This window comes from Engystomops pustulosus, chromosome 1 (genome assembly GCF_040894005.1).
Source record: "Engystomops pustulosus chromosome 1, aEngPut4.maternal, whole genome shotgun sequence".
Lineage (NCBI taxonomy): Eukaryota > Metazoa > Chordata > Amphibia > Anura > Leptodactylidae > Engystomops > Engystomops pustulosus.
This window is the reverse complement of record NC_092411.1, coordinates 246,799,148-246,826,366: the sequence shown is the minus strand read 5'-3', so window position 1 is coordinate 246,826,366 and position 27,219 is coordinate 246,799,148. Positions and strand designations below refer to the sequence as shown.

General features: G+C 43.4%; 1 protein-coding gene across 1 annotated transcript in view; it reads left to right on the top strand.

Annotated features, from left to right (window-relative positions):
* The first annotated feature begins 12,541 nt into the window (after positions 1-12,541).
* Positions 12,542-27,219, top strand: part of NEIL3 (nei like DNA glycosylase 3) — a 31,036-nt gene continuing 16,358 nt past the window's right edge. Inside the window, exons 1-4 of the mRNA XM_072123599.1 lie at positions 12,542-12,705; positions 22,584-22,711; positions 24,440-24,574; positions 25,825-26,038. Of these exons, the coding sequence (XP_071979700.1) occupies positions 12,601-12,705; positions 22,584-22,711; positions 24,440-24,574; positions 25,825-26,038 (582 nt within the window). The 5' untranslated portion in view covers positions 12,542-12,600. The remainder of the gene's footprint in view (positions 12,706-22,583; positions 22,712-24,439; positions 24,575-25,824; positions 26,039-27,219) is intronic.

Genomic DNA, 27,219 nt, shown 5'->3' with positions numbered 1-27,219 from the left:
AGCTGATGTTTAAGGCTGTTGTCTACTGTTAGCTGATTAAATAACTGTAAATTATTCTTCACCAACGTGTCTCAGCGTGTTCCCTGAATTAGGCTGTTTACCACCACGGACTCGCCATCCTTCATCTCCAGGCAGTGGTCATCCTCGAACATGCCACTCTAATGGTGATCGCACATAGGTTCAAGCAACTTTCCATTTGTAGTTAAACCCCCCACTTCTCCCCCAGGACATCGTGGGGCACTATAGGAGCCAGGAGGAGGCTCCTATAGCTGTAATTTAACGATCACTTTCACTATAATAATGAAGTAGTATATTAGCACAATATTTGCAATACAATTGTATTGCAGCACACTGTATGAGTGATCACACTTAACCTAGAAAAAAATGTAAAAAAAATTACAAAATTCTTAAATTCAAACCTGAACTTTTAAAGGAAATCTACCATCAAATTCCAAAATGATAAAACATAGATATTTACTCATAGATATAGTCACCGTGGTAAACTTCTTACATTTGTCATCCATGGCCTCCTCCTTCTAAAATAAATGTTTAAAATTATGCTCACCCAACTCCCTGATCTCTCCCTCCTCCCTCTGTCTGTGTAATGTAGCAGCAGTAAGAAGGGCAGGGGGAGAGGAAACCTGCTCTGCTCATTGTAACACCCTGTGAATATACTGCACAGAGGGGCTCTGGAAAACCCCTCCAGAGCCCTTTAGGCTCAAAAGTATAGAAGGAATGAGCCATAGGATAACAAATATAAGAAGATTACCACATTCACAGTGCCTGGATCAATGAGTAAGTGTCAGTCGGTTATCATGATAGATTTTGATGGTAGATTTTCTTTAAAATTGTATTAATAAAACATCAGCTCATCTTGTAAAAACATGAACGCTATGCACTGAAATACACAGAAAATTGTAATAAAAACGTATTTCCTTTTCCAGATAATAAATCATAACAAAGCTTCGTCAATGTGATATCTCCATGATCACCACCCACAGAATCATTTTAGCCATATCAGTGAAATTCATAAAGAATAAAGTAGCACAACTTGTTTTTTTCCTAATTTTCACCACATTTGGAAATGTTTCCAGTACAAGGCACAGACTAATAAGGACAATATGGGAAGGACAATATATTCTGCAGATAACATGTAGCTCTGCAAATGGAAAAATATAAATGCAGTGGCTTATGGAAGGCGGTGAGTAAAAAGTTAAAAGGAAATAAAAGGGTTAATTTTAATCAGTCAATGGTAGACCGGAAGCTTCATTTCTGCAACATCTGTATGTTGCTGTAAAAAAATAATGTACCTGCTAATATACAGGCAGTCATACATCATAGGTTCTGTAGGTTTGTTCTTTAGTTGAATTTGTATGTAAGTCGGAACTGTATACTTTATAATTGTATCTCCAGACAAATTTTTTTTGGCCTCTGTGACAATTGGATTTTAAAAATGTTGGGTTGTCATAAGAACCAGGATTAACAATAAGCTTATTTGCAGACACCTTTGATAACTGTTACAGCTGATTATTATAGCCAAGGGCTAAAGTACAGTAAATTACCAACATCCAGAGGGCCGTTTGTAACTAGGGGTCGTCTGTAAGTCAGATGTTCTTAAGTAGGGGACCGTCTGTATATTAATATCTCTTGTAAATGATCCAATTTATAATATCTACATAGATATTATTCAGAAGGATGAGACACGGAGCTTCTCTTAATAAAGCTACGATGATATGAGATATTCTGCAATTGTCAGGACAGAATGTAGCCTATTTCTTTAAAGTAACGCTTTGAAGAAGATGAAATCCTTCCTATTATCAGTACGTTACTGTGTCTTAAAAAATACATTACATCGTTTCGAAATCTGCCAGTTTGGAATATTAATGTGAAATAAATGTAATTTAAATATCGTTATGGAATAGACACATTACCATGCCTACACAAAATGAACTTGACAATGGATACATGTACATTAGTCTTCAAATATATTACCCAAAAAAGATGATAATCCCATGTGAATCTGTAGGAGTGTACTCATCCAATTTAATGATCTTCTCTGCCGAACCTCCACGTATGAGGCACACACAATGTAAGTGAAAGCAACTTATTTAACAGCGTTGTCTCTCTGGGATGCAAAAATGTCAATGTTTGAAAAGTAATTTGATGTATTACTGATTTAATATGCCAAAGGTTGTCATACAGAAACCTAACAAGCTTATTCAAACCAGCAGCTCCACAAATTGCCAAATGCATTATTGCTTTTGTCTTCTGGAAAGAGAGACAGATGTTGAGTGGGAGGAAAGATTTTCATTAGTAAATTAACACTATATTTTCTTAGATTCACTTCTCAAAAGTCAGTTTGCAAACTATCAGTTATGTTGTGAAATTCATCCGTTTTCCATCAGTTTATAACTAGTAGCAGATTTATTACTTGCTGGCCTATAAGCACACACTGACTTATCCTTCTCTTTAATCCTTTTCCATCCTCATACGAGGTGTATTATGGCGCACATACATAATTACTAATGAATTTATTAACCTTGTTCCTACTCCCTGAGGAAGGGGTGAATGAGGGAGACATTGATGAAGAGGAAACAAGCCCCTAGTGACTTGGTGACCCTTCTGGCAAGATGTCAGCTAGTTTTTTTTTTATTGATTTCTTAAAGGGCACCTACCACCACAAATCTACCTATAAAGGTAGATCGGGTGGTAGGTGAATCAATGGGACGTGAGGATAGCCCTTTTAAGGGCTAATCCTCACGTCCCCGCACTTTTTTGTAAACTTTTATTACCCTAATATGTTAATTTACTTATGCGGCTACTGGGGCGTGGAGTAGCCGCATCTGAGGTTACACGAGGCGGCTACTCCACGCCCCGGTAGCCACTTTACCCCTCCTACTCACCATGTTCGGCGCGCAGCTGCTCGTAGCTGCGCGCCCTCGTCCGACGATCCTGCCGTCTGCGCATGCGCAGAACAGCAGGCCCGCGCCTGTGCAGCCCCGGCTTCGGAGCAGTGACCGCGCAGGCGCGGGCCTGCTGTTCTGCGCATGCGCAGACGGCAGGATCGGCGGACGAGGGCGCGCAGCTACAAGCAGCTGCGCGCCGAACATGGTGAGTAGGAGGGGTAAAGTGACTACCGGGGCGTGGAGTAGCCGCCTCGTGTAACCTCAGATGCGGCTACTCCACGCCCAAGTAGCCGCATAACAAAATTAACATATTAGGGTAATAAAAGTTTACAAAAAAGTGCGGGGACGTGAGGATTAGCCCTTAAAAGGGCTATCCTCACGTCCCATTGATTCACCTACCACCCGATCTACCTTTATAGGTAGATTTGTGGTGGTAGGTTTCCTTTAAGGATATGAGCTGTGGATTTATACAATAAAAATTGCATGGAAAACAGTAAGTAGACTTCTGTATGGTTCTGTCATTATATTTAAAGGGGTTTTCCCACAAACTGAGGTTAGGCCCTATCCACAAAATAAGCCTTAACTTGCTGATCAGTGCTGAGACCCCCACAGATCGCGGAAACGAGGGGTCTGATGGACCCCTCATCGCTCCTAAGACTAATGGAGGAGACGGCTGCGCATGACCGTTCTGTTCCATTAATCTCTATGGAGCTGATGGAAATTGCCTCACCGATCTCCGTCAGCTGCATAGAGATTAATGGAGCAGAACGGTCGTGCGCGGCCGACTCCTCAATTAGCCTCAGGAGTGGTGATGGGCCGTCCCCCCTCACCGTGGATAGGGCCTAACTTCAGTTTGTGGGAAAACCCGCAAGAGTGAAGAAGTCAGATCATGAAAGGACATTAAAAAAAACGTAAAAACAACAGAATGATATATACACAGACATGAGGCGTGACAAGAGAGCTCTGGCTTTTATCTGCTTGTGGCCTTGAGGTCAGAGAGGGGTTCATGAAGTTTGTATGGATATTAAGAACGCTTTGTAAATTTCTGCATTAACCCCCTTAAGGACGCAGGGTTTTTCCGCTCATTTCTCGCTCTCCAACTTCAAAAATCCATAACGTTTTCATTTTTATGTGTACAGACCTGTGTGAGGGCTTATTTTGTGCGTAACAAATTTTACTTTCCCGTAATGTTATTTATTTTAACATGCCGTGTATTGCGAAGCTGAAAAAAAATTCCAAATGTGGAAAAACTGAAAAAAAACCGCACGTCACGTTCTTGTGGTCTCAGTTTTTTCGACTTTGACTGTGCACTCAAAATAACACCTCAGCTTTATTCTTTGGTTCGGTGCGATCGCGGTGATACCAAATTTATACAGGTTTTATTGTGTTTTAATACATTTTCAAAAATTAAACCAATGTGTACAAAAAAGAAAAAAAATTTTTTTGCCATCTTCTGACGCTAATAACTTTTTCATACTTTGGTGCAAGGAGATGTGTGAGGTGTCATTTTTTGCGAAATAAGGCGACGTTTTCATTTCTACCATTCTGAGGTCTGTGCGACATTTTGATCATTTTTTATTTCATTTTTTATGTGATGTAAAAAGGTGTAAAAGTCGCATTTCGGACATTTGGGCGCCATTTCCCGCCTCGGAGGTCACCGCCGGCCGTAACCGTTTTTATATTTTGATAGATCGGGCATTTTAGGACGCGGCGATACCTAATATGTTTGTGAATTTTACTGTTTATTATGTTTTATATCAGTTCTAGGGAAAAGGGGGTGATTTGAATTTTTAATATTTTATTAATTTTTTTTATTTTTTAAACTTTTTTTTTTCTTTTTTTCCACTATTTCTTAGACCATCTAGGGTACATTAACCCTAGATAGTCAGATTGTTCCTACCATATACTGCAATTCTTCTGTATTGCAATATATGGCATTTTTGCAGGTCATTCATTACAATGAGCCACTGGCTCATTGTAACGAATCTCCAGAAGCCATGTAGCCTCGTGTCAAAAGAAGACCCGAGGCTACCATGGCAACCAATCGCCACCCCCCCCGATGACGTTCGGGAGCGCGGCGATCGTAAAAAAGATGGCGGCGCCCGAGCGGCGGCGGCGTTGAGAGGGTTAATAGCGGTGGGGGTTTTCTGCAAAATGCAAAAACCCCCACCTTTGTATGAAGAGGACTCAGCCCGTGAGCCCTCTTCATACACTCCTTATACCTCTGCGCCGTAGCTCTACGGCGCAGAGCGTTAAGGGGTTAATTTACACTCCCATTCTTTTCATACAGTAATCTTGTATGTAACATGTCTGTGTATGTCTGTGTTGTTTTAGTGATCACTGCCTAGTATGCATAAAATGCTGTGAGTTTTCTGTTTCATGCATAACATCATGTCTGAGGAAGAGAACTAGTTTTCTCGAAAGGCATTTCTCTACTGATCCATAGCAGTCCCCACCATTCCAGAGCAAACCTTGCCACCCAATATACCATATAGGCTCTCTATTGTCAAGAGGGTATTCCTTGGGTGGAGAGAAAAATGCAATGGAATAAATGCAAAATGCCTGTGGTGTTAATTAGTTAATGGGATAATAGGAAACAATTTGGAACCCATCTATGTAAAATGCAGTACAAAACCTAAGTCGATGGTTTTGTACCATTGACTCTGAAAAGAATATTTCCATATTTCCTTAACAACGTCAGGTGCGGGTCCATGGAGAGGGCTTACGGGCGATTATCTTTCGATTATTTTGGCTATACACAGTGTTGCACTTGCATTGGTTCTACATTTAAGCCACTATTTCTGAGTGTACTGATACCCCATATGTGGTGGTAAACTGCATATGGTCGGACATGGAATGGAAGCAGCGCCATACAGAGCAGATTTGTATTATCACATTGTAAAGGCTATAAAAGTAAAAATTTTTTGGTAATGCGAACATATGAGGGCTTATTATTTGCGAGGTGTGATAAAGTATATAGATAATTCATTTTGGGGGGCTATAGCTTATTCATGAGATTTTATGAACTATCTCAAGGGGGATTCAAACAAATTTACCAATTTTTTATGTTTGATTTTCAGCGCTTTTTTTCCCGCTCCTCATAACATTACCACGATTACGGTGATACCTCATTTATATTGTTTTTCTTATTTTTGCTTAATTTTACTGAGCAAAACCAATATTGGAGAAAACCAGATTTTTTTTTCTATAGACAAATTTTCAGGGCCATAACTTCTGTATTTTTTCTGTTGACAGATCTGGTCTGATCTGATTTGTTCTTTTCAGTCATTTTTCAGTTTGTTTGGTTTTTTTTACGTCGTTCACCAAGCTGGTTGTCATGGACGCACCCGCGATTGCGGGCACACCTGTGCCTCTCTATGTACCGCGGTCCCCGCTGCCGCTGTCCCGCTCCCCGGCCTGGACTCACTTCTCCACGCTCCTGGCTGTACTCCTGTACAGCTAGGGTGCGTGCGCGCCAGCTCTTTAAGACTTAAAGGGCCAGCGTCCTCCTGATTGGCTATTGCTAATCCGGCTCGCCCTTACAATCCGGCTTCTCCCTTCACTCCCTGCCAGATCTTAAGCATCATTTCCTGCCAAGAGAAAGTCCTCCTGTGTTCCTGTGTTTCCAGTGTTCCTCCGTGTTCCAGCATTACCAGTGTTCCTCCGTGTCTCTGCAATTCCTGTGACCTGCTGTGCCTTCCAGGATTCCTGTCCAGCGGAATCTACAGTCCGTGCCAGCATCACCAGTGTTCCTCCTTGTGCCAACGTTACCAGTATTCCACCGTGTTTCCTGCTGTCATCTCAGGTTTGGACTGTTTCCTGCATTTCCTGCAGTACTACCTTGGCTGCCACCATGGGCCTCATACTATCTTCCGCGGTGGTCTAATGGGTCCACAGACTCTCCCATAGAGGCTTTCCCTATACCTGTCCCCACAAGTGTGACAGTAAGATCTGGCCATGGACCCCGCCAAGGCCATGGATCCCATCATGGACTGTTCCAAGGACAATACCATTTGCTGAAAGATGTTCTCGCCCAGCAGTCTCATCTGATTTTTTTCTTGGGGAGAGGATCTGAGTAGGGTTGCCACCCTGCTCCAACAGCTGTTAGACTCCCGGCTACCACACGCTCCACTTCCGCATCTTCCCAGTGCTGCTCCGGCTTTCCAAGAGCCACTCCAGCCTGTCTCCATGCCTCAACAGCTGTTTGATTGCCAGAAACTTCAAGTCCAGCTTCCATGTCGGCCTTGCTTGGCTCCGGTGTTCCAAAAGCCGGCCGCCGTGCTTCCGCACCTTCCGAACTTTTCTCCGGTTTTCCAAGAACCACTCCAGACGGCCGCCATGCTTCCACCGCTTCCAAGTTCTTCTCCTGATTTTCAAGAAGCCACTCCAGAGTCTCCGGCTTTTCCAGAAGCCACTCCAGCCTCCTGCTTTCCAGAGCCTCTCCAGCCTCCGGCTTTCCTAGAAGCCCCTCCAGAGTCTCCAACTTTCCCAGAAGCCACTCTAGTGCATCCGGCTTTCCAAGAGGCACTCCAACCTCTGCAGCTTTCCAAAGTTGTTCCAGCCTTCCAAGAGCCGCTCCAGCCTCCGCAGCTTCACAGTGCTGCTCCGGCTTCCCAAGAGCCCCTTCAGCCTCCGGCCGTACTGCTTGCAGGGGAGTCTATGCAAGTTAGAAGAGTATGTCTCTTGGCCAAAGGACACTCCAGGTCCAAGCACCTCATCGGGGTTTGTCCTGTTTCTGATTTTCTCCTCAGGTGTCCGGACTGCAAGATAAATTGGAGGAGGTGAAAGAAGAGGATGAAGAAGAAGAGAAGAGGGGCCCTAAAGGGGGGAGGGGTTACTGTCCCAGATCGCGGACACACCCATGCCCCTCTATGTGCCGTAGTCCCCGCTGCTGCTGTCCCGCTCCCCAGCCTGGACTCATATCTCCACGCTCCTGGCTGTACCCCTGCTAGGCCACACGCTGCCACAGCTAGGGCGCTCACGCGCCAGCTCTTTAAGACTTAAAGGACTAGCGTCCTCCTGGTTGGCTCTTGCTAATCCGACTCGTCCTTATAATCCGGCACCTTCCTTCACTCCCTGCCAGATCTTCAGCAAGTTTTCCCACTGAAGTGAAAGCCTTCCGTGTGTTCCCAAAGTCCCGTTCCTGTGTGTTTCCCGAGGTCCCGTTTCCTGTGCGTTTCCAGATGCCTCCATGTTCCTGTGTGTTTCCTGATGCCTCCCGTGGTCTGTGTCCGGTGGTCCATATCCTGTGGTCCATATGCTGTGGTCTGTTCCCGTACGACTGTGCTCCTGCTGTGCCGTCAAGGGTTCCAGCCCAGTGGTGACCTCCTGCCTTCCTGTGCTTCTGCCGTGCCTTCCAGGGTTCCAGCCCAGTGGTGTCTTCACTCCGTACCAGCGTTACCAGTGCTCCTCTGCGTTCTTGCTGTCATCTCAGGTTTGGACTATTTTCTGCATTTCCTGCCGTAATACCTTGGCTGCCACCGCGGGCCTCGTACCATCTCCCGCAGTGGTCCAGAGGGTCCACAGACTCTTCCAAGAGATTTTTCCACACACTTTCCCTCCACAAGTGTGACACAGGTTCAATATTGATTTAGATTTATTGTACAGATTAATAAGGACACAGTGATACTAAATATGTATGTTTTTGGTGTGTTTTTGTGTTTTATATGCTTTATTTGTATTTTATATGTAATTGGGATGATTAGGGGACTTTTATTTTATTTATTTAATTATTATTATTATAAAATGATTTTTACTTTTTGTTTTTTTTTAATTTTTTAATATTCCCAAACTTGGGCTTGAACAAACGTTCATCTGAACGTTTGTTAAAGCCCTTACGCTGCAATACACATTTATTGCCAATGTACAATGTAAGTAACAGCCGGGTCTTGCCAGGAGGAGGAGGAGTCGGCAGCCTCAGGGCACACGCCGGACCCCGATGTGCCGCAGGAAGTATCGGTTCCCCCGGTAAACTCACTGAGAAGGGGAAGTCCGATCCACGGGGGACAGAGGCAAAAAGGATGTCCCTACCTGCCAGTATATGTCTATGAATATGAAGCATAACACAATAAGACCAATGCTATTTCTCCTTCATTAAAGGAACACTCCAGTCACAGGTGATTCATTGAATCATACCTCGTAAAGCGCCTGAAGGGACTCTAGTGTCCAGGAATACAATGAAAATGAGTCATGTTCCTCCCTTCAGGTCCTCCACTAGGGGTGCAACATTCAAGTAACAATCATGGGCAACTGCAATGGGCCCAGCCCTTTCCAGGACCTACATCTGCCACCCGGCAAGAAAAGGGAAGGATGATCAATGCTATGTGTGTCATTGAAACACAATTAGAATTGATTCAGCAACACAGGCGGAGACACATACCCACGCTCTGCCTTTGTTCACTGTATGACATCATCACACTGCAGTATCATACAGTGCACACAGGAAGAACACGAATATGTGTGTTTGCTGGCAGTATATTATTAGGGGGGGGGGATTAATGGCTTTAGGACAGTGTATTATTGGGTTGATTTAATGGCTCCTGGACAGTATATTATGAGGGGAGGGATTAATGACTCCTCCTAACAGCTCCTGACCTGCAGAGAGCGTTATTTGCAACAACCAGTCTATATATGCATTGGCAGGGATGTTGCATATGCATGGGTGAGATTTATCAGAAGTTTCTGAGGTAAAACTGTTCTAGTTGCCCATGGAAACCAATCAGAGATCAGCTTTAAGTTTATAAACAGCTGTGGGAAAATGAAAGCTGAGCTTTTATTGGTTGCCATGCGCATATGTTTGTGTAGTTATATATGGTATATGTGTATTCTGAAGTATTACGTGCGGGGTGGTTTAGGTATATGGTGGCCCAATTCTATGTTCGCACCAGGGTCCACTGGGGTCTTGTTACGCCACTGCTGTTCCCCATGCATTATTCAATGCATTAGTTTGACTGGAGTGTTCCTTTAAGATTTTAGGCCTGAGTGATATATCTGCCTTCCTATAGTACGAAAAAGTTTCAAAACAGAGCAAAATAAATTAAAAACAGCAGAACAAGGATCTGATTTTATTTGTTAATGCGCCTAGAATATTGTTCCAATCTATTTTACAAAGTTATGGCCCATGCAAAATGAAAGCCATAAGCATGATGTTGTATAACAGCACCAATCAAGTGATATTAAAAACCCATTGAGAGTTTCTAATTGCTTCTAGCATTAGGAGATGCAATCGTTTGGTATAAATAATATTAGATTGTATCCTCCATTGACTCATAAGGGAGTGAGCGGAGAGCTAAAGTAGCACTTTTATCTGCCAAATCATTTACATTATACCTGTTAGAGGTTTATAATTACCCAAATGTTTATATGCAGAGTTCAAAGATTATTGTAACATGTGGCACCCATCATACATATTATTTAGTCTACATTGGCAGCAGTCATTTCCAGTCGTCTTTGCCAAATTCATTCTGATGCTGAACATAATTGCTAAAATATTCGAAAGTAATTACAGTATATCCGCTATTACCACACAGACAGGCCTCGTATAACAGGAAATAGCCTTCCGTGTGATAACACTGTGAATCTGATTCCAGGTGTATTTTTTTATCATATCCTATATATCATAGCATTAGGGGTGTTTTTGGACATGTTTTACTGTTAATACATTTATTTACCTTTCTTAAAGAGAACCTGTGAGTAGGGAACCCCCTACAAACCACACACAGAACCTTTTAGATACCTCTATCCAGTGGATTAGAACTACCATCCTTTTAGAAAAAGACTTATTGTTGTCCGACTGAAGAAATTGCTGAATAGGAAGTGAGCAAGACATTTGCTCTGTGTTACTCGGCTCCGCTATATCATTAACCACTCCCCCAGGAAGATGGGGGCTAAGAGGGAACTGGCTGTGTGAGGAGAAACCAACTTTCCTTCTCACCCTTCACTGAAGAGGGCCAGGTTAGCAGTGTCAGTGAGATGGGCAGGGTAGCTGGAGTGTGTACTGCAGCTTCTTGTTTCTATTACTGGAACAGAGGACATCAATGAATGTCTTGTTTAGAAGAATTCTGGCTCCAATCCCATGGACACAGGCTTCAGTGAAACATGGAAGGTACTGTGTGTGGTTTGTGGAGGGGGGGGGGGGGGTCTCAGAGGTTCTCTTTAAAGGGGTTTTCTATCTATGACTTATCTACAGGATATGTAAAAATAGATGTTAGATGGTCCTTGAAGGTCCTTTGAAGGTCCTTCAAAGGTCCTGAAACCGAAGATTGACAACAAGTCTGAGGGCCACATCTACGAGCTCTGTAGTATTTTATTATCAGAATTAGTAATTTATTGTCATTTTATTCTCACAATTTGCTAATTGCGCTTAATCAGATTTCAGGCTTCTGATCTTGAAAACCACCCCCACAGCTGCCTGTGATTGACAGCTCCCTTTTTGGACCTCTACTTAGGGAAAGCTGGGTATGTGAGCTTGTTTTGTGTGCAGCTGTTACTTGAGTGGATGGCTGAACCAGTCAGTGTACATTACTTTCTTTTTATTCTGCCCAGTTCCTTTATGTGGTCCTACTCCTTGCCTGTGCTATTACATTTATCTGACTTCAGCTACGTTTAATAAACCATTTTATTGCTTTTTGATTCTGTATCTTTGCTGTCATCTTTGTTTTGATCCCATTCTGTCCGACTAAGCTTGTCTGTCTGTATCTGTTGTTTCTCCCTCAGTGTTGTGTATCTCCTGGTATGACCACACTTTTCGTGTTTGAGACTTGTTTGTGATTGGCTTGACACTTTTCTGTGTGCACACTGGTCTAGCTCTGATTTGCTGTTTCCGCTCCACCAACCAGGAGCTGCCATATGAAGTAAATCTCCCCTGTCATCTTGTAGGGTCTGTTACTTAGGTTCCAAGTAGCAGATTTGCTCTCATCTTCTGTATGAAGGGACTTAGCCCACAGGGATTTCACAAAGTGAGTTTGCCACCACTCACCCAGTCTGACATCTTGTTCCAAGTCTGGTTGTGGTTTGCTGGACAGGTTTGTGACAATTATTATGTCCAGTACTTCTTCATTCTTTTACATATTTTATAATAGAGGTTTTTCTATGAATCTTATCCACTAAGCTGCTGTTTTAAATCACTACGGGTTAGCTGCAGACAATTCTACTGCGCCTATAAGGTCTTATTCACACAAGGAATTTCTTTCTAGTTATGTCCTAACTGTTTTAAAAGTTTCAAAAATAAAAATCTGACACGTGAATACACCTTTACAAGACATAATGCAGTTCTTTACTGCATTGTTATAAATATCCCAAACTGGGACTATAGAACCTTGAGAAAGTTGTAGAAAAGTATAAGATGAGAAAATTAGATTGTGAAATTCTATTCATCCAGACTGGGTCCATAGTTCTCAGGTGGTGAAGCTAAGCTGCGCCCTCTGCTGGGCCCCCTGCACATAGCTTCATATATAAGATACTGCTGCACATGCGCGCCCTAGCACCCTGGCCACCGACGCTGAAGTGATGGACACTTATCCTGACCGATTATTTAAGAGCGGTGCAATTGTGCACCAATGAAAAGTTAGTATCGCTTTCCAGCTCCTTACTCTCCGCCAATGAGGAGAATGTGGGCGGGGAGTTCGTGTTCTTGCTCCCGCTGCCGCCACAGTTTGAATGCTGGCAGCGGAGGAGAGCGGTGTCCGGGGCAGTCATGGTGGAGGGGCCCGGCTGCACCCTCAACGGGGAGAAGATCCGGGCGCGGGTGGCGAAGGGGCAGCGAGTGGTGGCAGTGCGGGGGAGCGCGGCGTGTAGCACGGTAACTATAGTGTATTATATCACACCCGGTGTACAGCCAGGAGTACATGGTACATTATCCGTGTGCTGTGTACAGTGCAATGCTCAGCACATACATAAAGACTGACGTCACAGTACAGGGGAGATACACACAGTGATGTCACAGTACAGGGGAAATGCACACAGTGATGTCACAGTACAGGGATAATACACACAGTGATGTCACAATACAGGGATAATACACACAGCGATGTCACAGTACAGGGATAATACACACAGTGATGTCACAGTACAGAGATAATACACACACAGCGATGTCACAGTACAGGGATAATACACACACAGCGATGTCACAGTACAGGGATAATACACACACAGCGATGTCACAGTACAGGGATAATACACACACAGCGATGTCACAGTACAGGGATAATACACACACAGCGATGTCACAGTACAGGGATAATACACACACAGCGATGTCACAGTACAGGGATAATACACACGCAGTGATGTCACAGTACAGGGATAATACACACGCAGTGATGTCACAGTACAGGGATAATACACACAGCGATGTCACAGTACAGGGATAATACACGCAGCGATGTCACAGTACGGAGATAATACACACAGTGATGTCACAGTACAGGGATAATACACGCAGCGATGTCACAGTACGGAGATAATACACACAGTGATGTCACAGTACAGGGATAATACACGCAGCGATGTCACAGTACGGAGATAATACACACAGTGATGTCACAGTACAGGGATAATACACACAGTGATGTCACAGTACAGGGATAATACACGCAGTGATGTCACAGTACAGAGATAATACACACAGCGATGTCACAGTACAGAGAATAATACATGCAGTGATGTCACAGTACAGGGATAATACACACACAGTGATGTCACAGTACAGGGATAATACACACACAGTGATGTCACAGTACAGGGATAATACACACAGCGATGTCACAGTACAGATATAATACACACAGTGATGTCACAGTACAGAGATAATACACACACAGGGATGTCACAGTACAGGGATAATACACACGCAGCGATGTCACAGTACAGGTATAATGCACACAGTGATGTCACAGTACAGAGATAATACACAAACAGCGATGTCACAGTACAGGGATAATACACACAGTCATGTCACAGTACAGGGATAATACACACACAGCGATGTCACAGTACAGAGATAATACACACGCAGCGATGTCACAGTACAGGGATAATACACACACAGTGATGTCACAGTACAGGTATAATGCGCACAGTGATGTCACAGTACAGGGATAATACACAGACAGTGATGTCACAGTACAGGTATAATGCACACAGTGATGTCACAGTACAGGGATAATACACACACAGTGATGTCACAGTACAGGGATAATACACGCAGCGATGTCACAGTACAGGGATAATACACACAGTGATGTCACAGTACAGGGATAATACACTCAGTGATGTCACAGTACAGGGATAATACACTCAGTGATGTCACAGTACAGGGATAATACACACAGTGATGTCACAGTACAGGGATAATACACGCAGCGATGTCACAGTACAGGGATAATACACTCAGCGATGTCACAGTACGGAGATGATACACACGCAGCGATGTCACAGTACAGGGATAATACACGCAGCGATGTCACAGTACAGGGATAATACACTCAGCGATGTCACAGTACGGAGATGATACACACGCAGCGATGTCACAGTACGGGGATAATACACACGCAGCGATGTCACAGTACGGAGATGATACACACGCAGCGATGTCACAGTACAGGGATAATACACGCAGCGATGTCACAGTACAGGGATAATACACTCAGCGATGTCACAGTACGGAGATGATACACACGCAGCGATGTCACAGTACGGGGATAATACACACGCAGCGATGTCACAGTACGGAGATGATACACACGCAGCGATGTCACAGTACAGGGATAATACACGCAGCGATGTCACAGTACAGGGATAATACACTCAGCGATGTCACAGTACGGAGATGATACACACGCAGCGATGTCACAGTACGGGGATAATACACACGCAGCGATGTCACAGTACGGAGATGATACACACGCAGCGATGTCACAGTACGGAGATGATACACTCAGTTCCTTCTCTAACCCCTCTTTATACAGCATGTAATATGCCGGGGAATCCTTTGTAGACTTGTCTCGTCATGTCCAAGGTGCTGAAAACAGGGAACTATTGTGCGTCTCCCCTGTACATGGCTGCTCTGTGATCTGTACATAGGGAAGGCAGGAATTCGGGATAAGGGTACATTCACACAGCGGTATGCCCGCCGTGCGGGCATACCGCCGTGTGCTGGAGAGGAGGAGGCAGCCCCTCCTCCCTCCACAGAGAATAGCGGCGCACGGCCGCACACACGCCAAAAGATAGAGCATGCTCTATCTTTTTGCGGTGTGCGGGCCGGATCGCGCCGCTATTGCCATCTATGGGGACGTACATGCGGCCGCAAATTTGCGGCCGCATGTACGTCCCCGCAGACGGCCATGTGAATGTGGCCTAACCTGTGCCCCTGTAATAAGAACACAATCATGCACATCCCATTCTAATAAAAAGTTATCATACTGTCCCCAAAATGGCAATGTCAGATCGTCCTGCAAAACCTGACACCTTATACGGCTCCGTATGAAATAGTTATTGGCTTCAGAATATGGTGCAACAAAGAAATTACATTTTTTTTTTTTTTTAAATCTTACAACATAATAAAACGCGTATAAACTTGGTATTTATATAATCTCCCTGACCCAAAGAATACATGAGGCGGCATGTGATGCCCTCAGCGAATGACGTGGGGAAAAAAAACGCTACAAGAATATTGTGCAAATGTGTTTTTTTTTTTAAATCAATTTCGTTGCATTTTGATTTTTTTTTTTTTTTTTCCCCAGTTCACAACATGGCATATTACATTTTACTTCCTTGTGTCAGTACACAGAAAACATGCTCCATACAGCTCTGTATATAAGAACTACAAAAGTCATGGGGTTTGGGGGGAGCGATAAATGGAAAGCTAAAACCAAAAAGGGCTGCAGTGTTTAGGGGTTACACACAGGGAAAAACTTTTGGTAACATTTTTATTTTTTGGAGATATATATATTTGTGATATAGATGTATACATTTTACTTTATATATTTAGCAAATATACAATCATAATAATAAATAATTATTATTATATAATAGACATGCATATCCAGGTATATTCATATTCCAGCAACCATTCTAACAAATACACAAGGATAACAAAGATTACATATTTCCCAAATATTCCTGGGCTTGAATACCATGGATTTATACATACCGTGTCTACTTGAGTACAAGCCCAAGGCCCCTAGTTACTGGGAAAACTTATTGACTCGAGTATAAGCCTAGGATGGAAAATGCAGCCACTACAATGTAATAAGATGCCCAGCAGAGCCCATTTAAAAATATTAAACTTGGTGCTTCTGGCGCTCTCTCCCACAGCAGCTCTTCTCCTCATGGCTCCTGGTGTCTTTCTGGCAGTACAGGCAGAGGTGCGTCTATGTGCTCATGCGTTTTAATTTTTGAAAATGTATTAAAAAAAACAATAAAATCTATAGACATTTGGTATTGCCGTGATTGGATCAGACCAAAGAATAAAGTAGAGGTGTTTTATGGAGCGCATGGTGAAAGACGTAAAAAATGAGACGTGAACGTGATTTTTTCCACAATTGGAATTTTTTTTCCAGCTTCCCAATACAAGTCATGGAATACTAAATAATACGACGGAGAATTAAAATTTGTTACGCACAAAATAAGCCCTCACACGGGTCTGTACACAGAAAAATGAAAAAGTTATGGATTTTTGAAGGTGGAGAGCGAGAAATGAGCGGAAAAAACCCTGCGTCCTTATGGATTAATAATAAAGCTTCATTGCAGACACATTTGGTAACGTTTACAGGTGTTTATTGTAGCCTAAGGATAAAGTAGAGTAAATTACCAACATCCAGAGGTCCGTTTGTAACTAGGGATCGTCTGTAAGTCGGGTGTTCTTAAGTAGGGGACTGCTTGTATATAATGTATATACATAAATACATCTATGTACACACATAAGCCAAGTGAGGATGTACAGCACAAAACTTGTGCTGAAAAATTTGGCTTAAACTCGAATATATACGTTATGTATCTCTTGGCTGGATTTAGTAGTGTCATGAGCAGAGGCTTCTGGGTATTTGTGGTCATGGATACAAAATGTCCAGAAAAGTTTTTTTATGTAGACCACATTGTGACTGGGTTTAAGTCAATTATAAACCAAAGAAGAATTGTCCAATTGGGACACATGAACCCATTGGTCACTAAAAATTAACTTTTATTAATATTTATTAAAAGATGGATCCAACTTCATCCAATGTTATATGTTAAAATTTTACAGGGTGCAGGGGGCAGCAGCTTTCACCATAGCAGGGTGATCATTATTATTTGGTGGAGCACATCACATCAAAAGTAGATATCGGAAACTGGCAGTGTGTCCAATCGCTGCATGTGGGATTATGCTGCTGTGGCTGTATTGTATATTGTGGAGGGATCCATATTTCTTTATTGGGTTCAATTCATAGCCACTTCTATGTAGTACTACCCTTAGGGTTACAGATCCAACTCCACGGCGCTATCACCTCTTGCCAGTACCTCTATCTAACTGTTCAGATTGTTACTACAGCTAGATAGCTAAATTCATATATCACCCTAGGTTGCCTTGCTGTCTGCTGCCTCTGAATTAAAACCTAACAAACTAGCCCCCCCCCCGACATGTTTCGTCTCATGCCGTGGCGTCCTCAGGGGGATCGGGGCAAATAGTGTGGCACACCAGACCCGCCGGTATCCTATATAGACTACTACGGTGACATAATCACTGGGGGCCTGATCGCATTGTCCAATGGCAATGGGGGAGGCCCGGCCCTCATATCCAATCCGCTTGATGCCAGCCATTGGAGGCACGCCCCTCGCTTCGGCTGGTTTGTTCCCAGTCGAAGGTGTGGTGAAGACATTCTTGCTGATCCAATCAGAGTATACCTCTGGAGGACGGTCAAGTCCGATATTACTCGGCCCCCCTCACGTCTGTCCGCGGACTTATGCCGCATTCTGGGGGACCTTATGCGCATGTCATCAGACTTTGCCTCAATAGTGAGCCAGAGACTCCAGTGCGCATGTCAGCAGATTTAGTCTACATCGTAAGTAAAAACACTAGGGCGCATGACGACGGACTTAGTCTGGATTGTAAACAAGGGCACTAAGGCGCATGACAGCGGGCTTAGTTTCCGCTGTCATTCTGAGCAGAGATGTACATGGTATTTGCCTTTTCTTCCAAACTGGGCAAAGTCTGAAGGTGCATATTAGCGGACTATACTTTCATTGTCCACATAGTCTCGGGTACGTATGTAAGTAGACTTTACAATAGTCATTAGCTGGGTCACCAATGCATGTTGTAGTGGATAAATGGTTATGAGAGTCATCTGAGAGTATCAGTAGTATAGGTTACTGTCAAGTCAACATACTACACCCACTCAGTAGCATGTATGCCATCAGTTATAAGAATGCTGCATATGTGAAGCCCTCATTTAGGCCTTTGGGGGATAGTGTCCCCAAGCGATAAATCCATTTCGCTTCGAGTTGTAATAATCTACGATCTAAGTCGCCTCTTCTAATTCCGGTCTTCAAACAATCAATGCCCCAAAATTTTAGCTGTTCCAGGTTCATGTGTTTGGTTAACGTTGTATCTTTGTTGGTCCTTACAGTACTGAGGTGTGAGGACATCCTCCTCCTCAATTCTTGTACTGTTTTGCCAACATACATTTTGGGACAATTGCATTGTGCCACATAGATTACTCCTGTCGACTTGCAGTTAATGTAGTGTTTTATGTCATATGTTTGTCTGCCTTCTGAGTCGGTAAAGTCCCTCTTCCTCGTCATATGTTTGCAGAATGTACAGTCCCCACATCGGTAGGAGCCTGTTGTACGAGGGGGTAACCAAGTAGATTTCGGAGTTCTCCGTTCGGAGTAATGGCTATGAACTAATAAATCTTTTAGGTTCTTACCCCTCCGATATGTGATTGAGGGGTATGCGGTTAAGACCGGCTGGATATCCTCATCAGCAGTTAAGAGGGGCCAATATTTGTGAAGAATATTCGAGACCTGTTTGCTGTAACCATCAAAGGTGCCAATGCACCTGATGGGCATCCGTGTCTCCCGGTTATCCTCACATCTAAGGAGGTTATCCCTCTCGGTGCATTTTGCTCTCTGATAGGCCCTATGTAGGATCTTTTTCGGGTATCCTCTATGTAAGAAGCTCAGATAAAGCTTGCCGCACTCTTTCTCAAAGTCAGTTTCTGTTGAGCAGTTTCTCCTAGCCCGAAGGTACTGGCCTACCGGTATGCCCCTCTTGAGGGGTTCTGGATGCCAACTACGCCAGTTTAGTAGACTATTAGTTGAGGTCTCTTTCCTGAAGATAGATGTTTGTACGATGCAGCGATTGGACGCACTGCCAGTTTCCGATATCTACTTCTGATGTGATGTGCTCCACCAAATAATAATGATCACCCTCTTATGGTGAAAGCTGCTGCCCCCTGCACCGTGTAAAATTTTAACATATAACATTGGACGAAGTTAGATCCATCTTTTAATAAATATTAATAAAAGTTAATTTTTAGTGACCAATTGGGTTCATGTGTCCTAATTGGACAATTCTTCTTTGGTCATGGATACAATTCTCCGTTTCAGGTGTGAGCCCAATTCTCTTTTTGTAATTCTGATATATATATATTTTTTTTTTATTTATTTATTTTTTTTTAAAGGTAACCTTTTATATATATATATATTTTTTTTTATCTTGGTCTATCCTAAAGTATATTGTAGCTATTTTACCTTTTGAAAAAAAAAAAAAGCTTTCCAAAAGGAGAACTTAATCTCTGACCACATATACCCCAAAGCCTCCGGTCATGAAAGGTTTAATATTAATAGAATTTTAATAGCTGAAATTTCCATCGCCTTCCGCCAAAAAGCTTTTGCTCCGCAGTCATTTCACTTTTTAAATAGTATTTAAAGTGATGTGGACTTCATCTTTAATTACAGGTTTGTGCTCAGCCCTGAACCGGAGTAATTGACCGTGGAGTATACGGGAGCATATGCCAATAGTGGCTTTGTAATTACCTGGCTAGAAATGAAAGACTCCAGTCCATTAGAGAGACCTGCAGCTTCTTCTCCATAATATCCCTTTCTTATCCGCCGTCTCTTCTGGCTGCTATTTAGACTTTTAAATTGCACAAAGCCGCGGAGCCTTTGGAGTTATACATCAATGCTATTGTATCCCTCCTGGATATTTAGGGAACATTTTTGCACTCTCAAGACAGCGAGAAGTGATTTGTAAGAGATTTCATTACATTAAATTATTAAAACAAATATTCCAGCCGTGCGGTCTTGGATGTAATGGTTGTCGGCTGAGAGGGGTAATTTCACAACAAAATTGCTCTCAAAAGGGGATAGTGTAGGGGGTTATCAATATCGAGGAGCAGGAGAAGGTGTGATATCGGAACAAGGCCGGACGCAGTTATAAATTTTGACTACGACTCTTATTAGGGTTCCGATGTCATGGCCATAGGGAGAGCTTGGAGACCTTGTTATCCTATGCGGAAAAAAAAAATCTACATTTCTACTGCACAACGTCTCATAAATCTGCTCCCAGTATTTGGAATATTAACAAGGTGACCTATTTGGGTGGATAAATCGTCATAGCTGCTGCCTTGTTCTTCCCTAAATCACAGCGGCTAAGGCATCCCCATATGGTTATATCAGTGACCTTTACAGATATACACACAAGTATTTTTTTCCCAATTCCTAAAAGACTTAAAGGGTCTCTGGAAACGGCATAAATAAGCGAGTGCATCTAATGAGCTGCGAAGATTCTCCGGCGCCGGTGTCACTATTTATGTGTTTTCTGCTTGGTACCAAAATCCTTCCGAATGTAACTTTATCTGCAGATGGGTTACAAAAGTTGTGTGACACTGCATGCAGTATACAGAACATATATATGTGTGTGTGTGTGTTTGCTATACTCTGAATAATTAAATTGCTATAAACCTACAGCAGCTACATTATTCTATCAAAGTTGTACTGTAGTAAAAATGTAAAGGTGATTTCCAGCCTTCATTGCAATCCCCTTTTTATATGATCGGGGATAACACTCTGATCTGACTGCTTGGACCCACACCAATCTCGACAATGGACCCTGGCAGTTTATAAGAACGGGGGTGTTACACTCCCGTACTAATGGCGAGCTGGGTTGAGCATGTATCCTGCTGCTCTGTTAAGTGTCACTGGTACTGCTGGATATATCCAAAAGCGTTGCCATAAACTTTCTAATGGAATTGATTTGGAGTGACAGTACGAGTGTTCAACCTACCGCTATCAGGATAGGGAATAATAATGAAAATTGGGAAAACCACTGTAAAAAAATTTCCAAGTTGTAGCCCTCTGCATTGGACTCTTGCACTGTATTTTGGGTGGATGCCACAGGAAATAATGATTCTTTATATAGCGCCTACAGATTACGCAGTGCTACACAGAGCTTGCCAAATCGGTCCCTGTCCCCATAATCTAATTAACCTACCAGTATGTTTTGGAGTGTGGGAGGACCCCGGAGGACCTGGAAGAAACCCACGCAAACATGGAGAGAACATACAAACTTTTTGTAGATTTTTATCCGGATGGGACCTGAACCCAGGACCCCAGCGCTGCACACTACTGGGAAGGGCTTTAGGGGTGATCAGTGATGGGCTGAGCAGCCTCCTCTAGTGGTAGGAGGAGGACAGTGTACTTACTGTCACTATATAAGAATCAGTACTGGAATATCATATCTCTCTCACTGCAAAAAGCATTTTTACGTGTACAGGGCTTATTTTGTGCGTAACTTGTGTGTGTGTGGGGGGGGGGGGCTGACTCGGCCCACACCGGCTCCCAGTTACTGCATTTCTCATGAACTTGCGATATTGTGGTTTGCTTCTGTTCAGGAGTTTAAGGGATCATGGGGCTTACTTCACCTAACGAGTGGCCTCCTCAAACCATGGAACAACAAAGGAAGTGGCATCCTGAAACTGATTGGCTGATGTGGGCCCGTAACCCCTCAGATCTTCTGTTAGGACAGAAACCTAAAAATTGGAAATACTTGAGCAACTCTAACTCCCACCTATAACCTGTGGTGATAACCATACTAGCTGAAACCTTTAGCCCTGTACAGGCAGTCCCCCACTTTGATGATCCCTAGTTACAGACGACCCATCTCTGTGCCCTGGTAATATACTGAACTTTTAGCCCCGGGCCGCAATGCTCATCTGTAAGGGGTCTGCAGTGAAGCTTTTTTTGTTCATCCTTGTTCCCTTGTCCAAATACAGGCAGTCCCCTGTTTACGTACAAGATAGGGTCCATAGGTTTGTTCTTAAGTTGAATTTGTATGTAAGTTGAAACTGTATATTTTATAATTGTAGTTCTAGACAAATTTTTTTATTTTTTTGCCCCAGTGACAATTGGAGTTTCTAATTTTTTTGCTGTGATTGGACCAAGGATTATCAATAACTCTTCATTACAGACACCTTACAGCTGATCATTACAGTCTGGGACTAAGGTAAAGCTTCACCAGAGGTCACAGTGGTCACAGACCTCTTCCGACTTGCATACAAATTCAACCTAAGGAGAAACCTGCAGAATCTTGTATGTGACCCAGGAACTTCCTGTATGCTGCTTAGTAATTTATACTAAACACTTTGTACCTTTTTTTATAAATCTTAAAAATGCACATTTATTGCACTTTGCTCACAGAAACCCTCCAGCAATGCAGCGCCAGGCCCGAGTAGCATCGCCCTCCAGTCTCTGGTTAAATGCACCTTTACCGGGGTGGAAACTTTGGGAAAAGAACTCTTCATTTACTTTGGTCTGAAAGCCTTACGGTAAGATATCATGTTTTCTTTTATCTATTTATACAAAATATTCCATACTCCTCAGCATTGTCCGTCCAAAGTTTAAAGGCTGTCGTACATCTAAGGATCCTGCGAACAACTATTCCAACGGTCTCCTCTATACTCATCCATGCTCAGCCAAAGATTGATGAAATATTTTGCTGATGCTTATCTCCATAGATAAAATATAAAATTTACACATATTTGATCATTCAAGGACTCATACTGGTGAGTCCTTCAAAATTCTTCACGTTTAGTTAATAGTCATTTACCATGTACAAATGATTGCAGATGGACCCGCAGTCCCTTGGCTCACTCCATTCAGACATACGGCTTTAAAGGGGTTGTCTGGAGGTTGAACTAATTGCAGAATTGAAACTCTGCTACATAGATATGAAGCTGCAATGCCAGCACAAACCATGGTCAAGCAGCCATATTTTAGAAGAAAGCAGCCATGTTTTTCAACCTCTGGACAATCCCTTTAAGCTGAAACAGAAGATAATGCTCCTGTTTGCCTGTGACTTTATTGAATTTTCCTAAATCCGAAAGTCCCACCATCAAATTCCTTAGCGCTTTACAATGCTAATGAGCACGACGGGCTTTGGAGGCATTACCAGACCGCTTCCGGTTGTAGATTCACAGGCTGTCACACTGTGTAAATGCACCCCCTCCTCCCACTGAGCTGAAACTTCCTATGCTTCAGGGACATTGCAGCAGGTGGAGTGAGGGGAAAGTGCAGAGGGGGACAGTGTAACGGCCTTTGAAGATGCAGAGTGGAGAGCCTCTGGTAACGCCCACGGAGCCCTACTGGCTCATTAACATGATTTCAAAAGTTGATTTTAGAAGGCAGAAGGCCATGGATAAAAAATATAAGATGATTACCACAGTCACGGTGCCTGCATCTTAGTAAGTGTCCCTGATTTAACTTTAAATAAAGAAGGTCACAAGAACATATTTCTTTAATAAAGTACATTACAAAATTTACTATTGCCCTCTGCATTATTCACTTACAAAATGTAGTCAAAAATTTTGTTACACTGTAAAGAATGTGCACCTGCGCGATTAGCGGCCATTTCTCAGATTCTGTGTTACTTGTGCTGTCGGAGGAAATCTATCCGGTTCCCGGGTCTGAGTGATGACTTGTTGAGTTGTTTGCTAAGTGCATAAGTTTTGGCAGTGACAGCTCGGTTCTCCAGCGCCGCTCACCTCTACTTCATGTAATGTATTGCTTCTCGAGGCTGAGCCGCATCCACTTCCATCTTTATTTGGTAAAACAAACACGGCTCTGAAAACGCCATGTAGCGGAGCGCCTGCACAATGACCTTGGATAAATATTTAAAGATCGAACAAAACCAGATAATTTAATTGTAAATAATTCAAAGGTTTGAGCAAACACAAACATCAATACTCTTGTTTTTATTACAAGTCTATGAGAGAAGGCGCCGCGGCTTGAATGACTTTTTTAAAGTGCCTTTTAACTTCACCTCTGCCGTTTATAGGACTCGCTGAACGCCTTGTATCGGGACCGCAGTGACCTATAAACTCAACGCTCAACTGTTGTAACCTAGCGAAGATGTAGGTGAAGCGTTAGTGACTTGACCTATGAGTGCAGAGATAACAAGCGGCTGATGAGCTGACCACGGGCACGGCTGCTTCTCTCTCCACACGTGGCTTGCAGCTGTAATCACAGTAAAACTATGTCCTGCGGTTACTTTCTAGAGTCCATTTTGGAATGAATGGATCAATGCGCATTAATCCAGCAGAGACAAAGGATAGAAATGGACATCCAGCCGCTCTGGAAGTGCAGCTCAACAAGGACCTGATTTGCTTCTTTGACTCCACAGTAGATGTGAGGTAAGGCTCCGGTTATATCATCTACTCCTAATAGCTCTGTAGGTAAGCGGACATGAAGGAAGGTTATTGTTTTTTTTTTTTTTTCTTTTATACTACTTGTTATAAAATTATCTGACCAATTTCTGAACTGGTTATATACAGGAAGTGAGTGGGCACATTTCTCACCATTGTTGTGATATCAACATGTAAATTGCTGATGAACTGTGTACATTGTATTAAAGGAAATCAACCATTCAAAAAACCTAGAAATAACACCCCCCCCCCCCCCCCGGCTCCTCTTCATCTTGATCCTGTCACTAGTCTTGACACACCGAGATCACCTAGAAAACTAGCAGCACGGAGCACGCGGATAAGATGTCCGGTGCTCCAGGCTGCTAATTATGCTGGGAGAGGGAGGTGACATTACCAAAGAGGCTCCTTATCTCACTCTCTCATGCTCCCTCCTTCTAAAATCAACTTTTGAAATTATGCTGATTAGCCTGAATGTAGGAAGTGCTGGGAAGGGGGAAGTGCTGATGTAGGAGAGGGAGACAGTGTAACAGCCTGTGACTCTACAGCACAGAAGGACTCTGGTAACACCCGCAGAGCCCTTCAGGCTCATTAGCTTAATTTTAAAAGTTGATTTTAGAAAGAAGTAGGCTGTGGATAGCAAAAATAAGAGGATTAGGACAGAATCTTACCACTGATGGTGGATTTCCTTTTAAAGAAGTTTTCCACGAACCCCAAACTTTAATACTGTAAGTACAAGACCCTAAGGGCACCCTTACTATATTTACCATGTTAAAGTTTGGTGCTCGCTGCCAGGACCTTTGTGGGTCACGTGACCCGTTGGCAGCACTGGGTATGTATGATGGGTGACCCTATTAGGGTCTTATACCTGCCCTGGCAAAGTTTAGCATTAGTGGACAAACCCTTTTAAGGTGTTTTCCATGAACATGGGAGGCCTTTATTTATTCAAAGCCTCACCTCAAACACTGTGCTCAATGAATGTGTCCTGATCTGGGAGGCCCTCAGAGCTGGGGTAAAATAAATCACTTACTTACCTTGCTCTGGCTACTGGTTCCTGCGCTGGTCATGAAGTTGGGGGGGCGGGGGATGGGACCGCACGGGAAGTAAAGTCACCTAGTAAAAGATGTTAAGTCCTGTGTCCTAGGAGGTGGCTCACTAGATGAAGATGAAATACGTGTATTATATCTGCAGCCATTCTAGACATTACATTCTCTTATATCATTTTTCATTATGTAATGAAGGAATGCAGCAGACTGCCAGGAAAAAGTGCAGTATTCCCAGGACTTGGATATGTGCTCTCACAAGTTCAGCTTCTCCAGAGCGGAGAGTGAGGTAAAGAAGCAGGGCGCCCGCATGCTGTGTGACGTGCTCCTGGATCAAGCTGTCATGCCTGGAGTAGGGAACATTATTAAAAATGAAGCTCTGTTTGACAGTGGCCTCCATCCAGCCGTCCAGGTACAGTCTATTCTTCTGCCATTTGTTCTGTCCTGGGGTTTAGATATTAAATAGGGGGCACAGACACTCTTGGTCTATATATACCTGTGTATGTGCCCCTTGTCCTCTGTTATTCCTCTGGGTAATGTGCAGTACTTGATTTTAAGAAAATACTTTACTTGTTCTGATGATTAGACCTTCTATACCTCCATACAGGATTATTGTGATCTACTTATTCTGTATATTTAGTCATTTTGACCATTGGTGGACTTTTTCTGTGTGTATTTTTATCTGATGTGATGGGAAGGCTGACCTCGGCCCAGTGGCTGTGGCAGAATTGCTATTTTTGATGCATGCAGAATGGGGGGATGGCATAGTTACCATTTAATTTCACATGAACATGTTTTTCATGGATCTGTGTGCAGGCTGTAGAAAACTCAGAGCTACTCCTGCCCATCGGGGCTCTCCCATAGAAGTCTATATGGGGATGCAAAAACAATGGATGACAGAGGTGTTGCCTAAATGATCAACAGATCCGTTGTTTACCGCCTGAAACGGCACTTGATTATTAAAGAAGAATTCCAGGAAATCTAAATTAAACATGATAAACCAGGGGCACTTACGCATAGATCCATATATGTTTGGCCTCATTCCTTCCAAAATCAACTTTTAGAATTATGATAATGAGCTGGAAGCGCTCTGGGAGCACTAGCAGAGCCCTTCTGTACTGCAGCTTCACAGGCTATTGCCTGTCTCACACTCGTTGCCCCCACTCCACTGTGTGAGATTATAGAAGGCAGAGGGAGGGGAAGTACTGAGGGAGCAGGAGGGAGGGTGCAATGTTGCTGCATAGAGGGGCTCTGAGAACCGCTCCAGAGCACTTCTGGCTCATTAGCATTAGTTTAGTTTAGAAGGAAGGAGGCCATGTATAGGAAATATAAAAAGATTTCCACTTCGTCCCCCATGACGGCCCACCTGGAGGATGCCCCTTGACCTCTGTAGGGACAGGAAGAAGAGAGGTTAAATTCCCCTCCCCGCATCCTCCCGCCAGTGTTCTTCCTGTCCCTACCGAGGCAGGTCATAGAGAGGTGCCCTCTCTCCTCCAGGTGGGGGGGGGGGGGGGACGAAGAATTACTCACGGGTATGCCGTCCACGGCGAAATCCCGGCGGCCCCGGCTCTCGGTCGATCCTGGTCCTCCCTG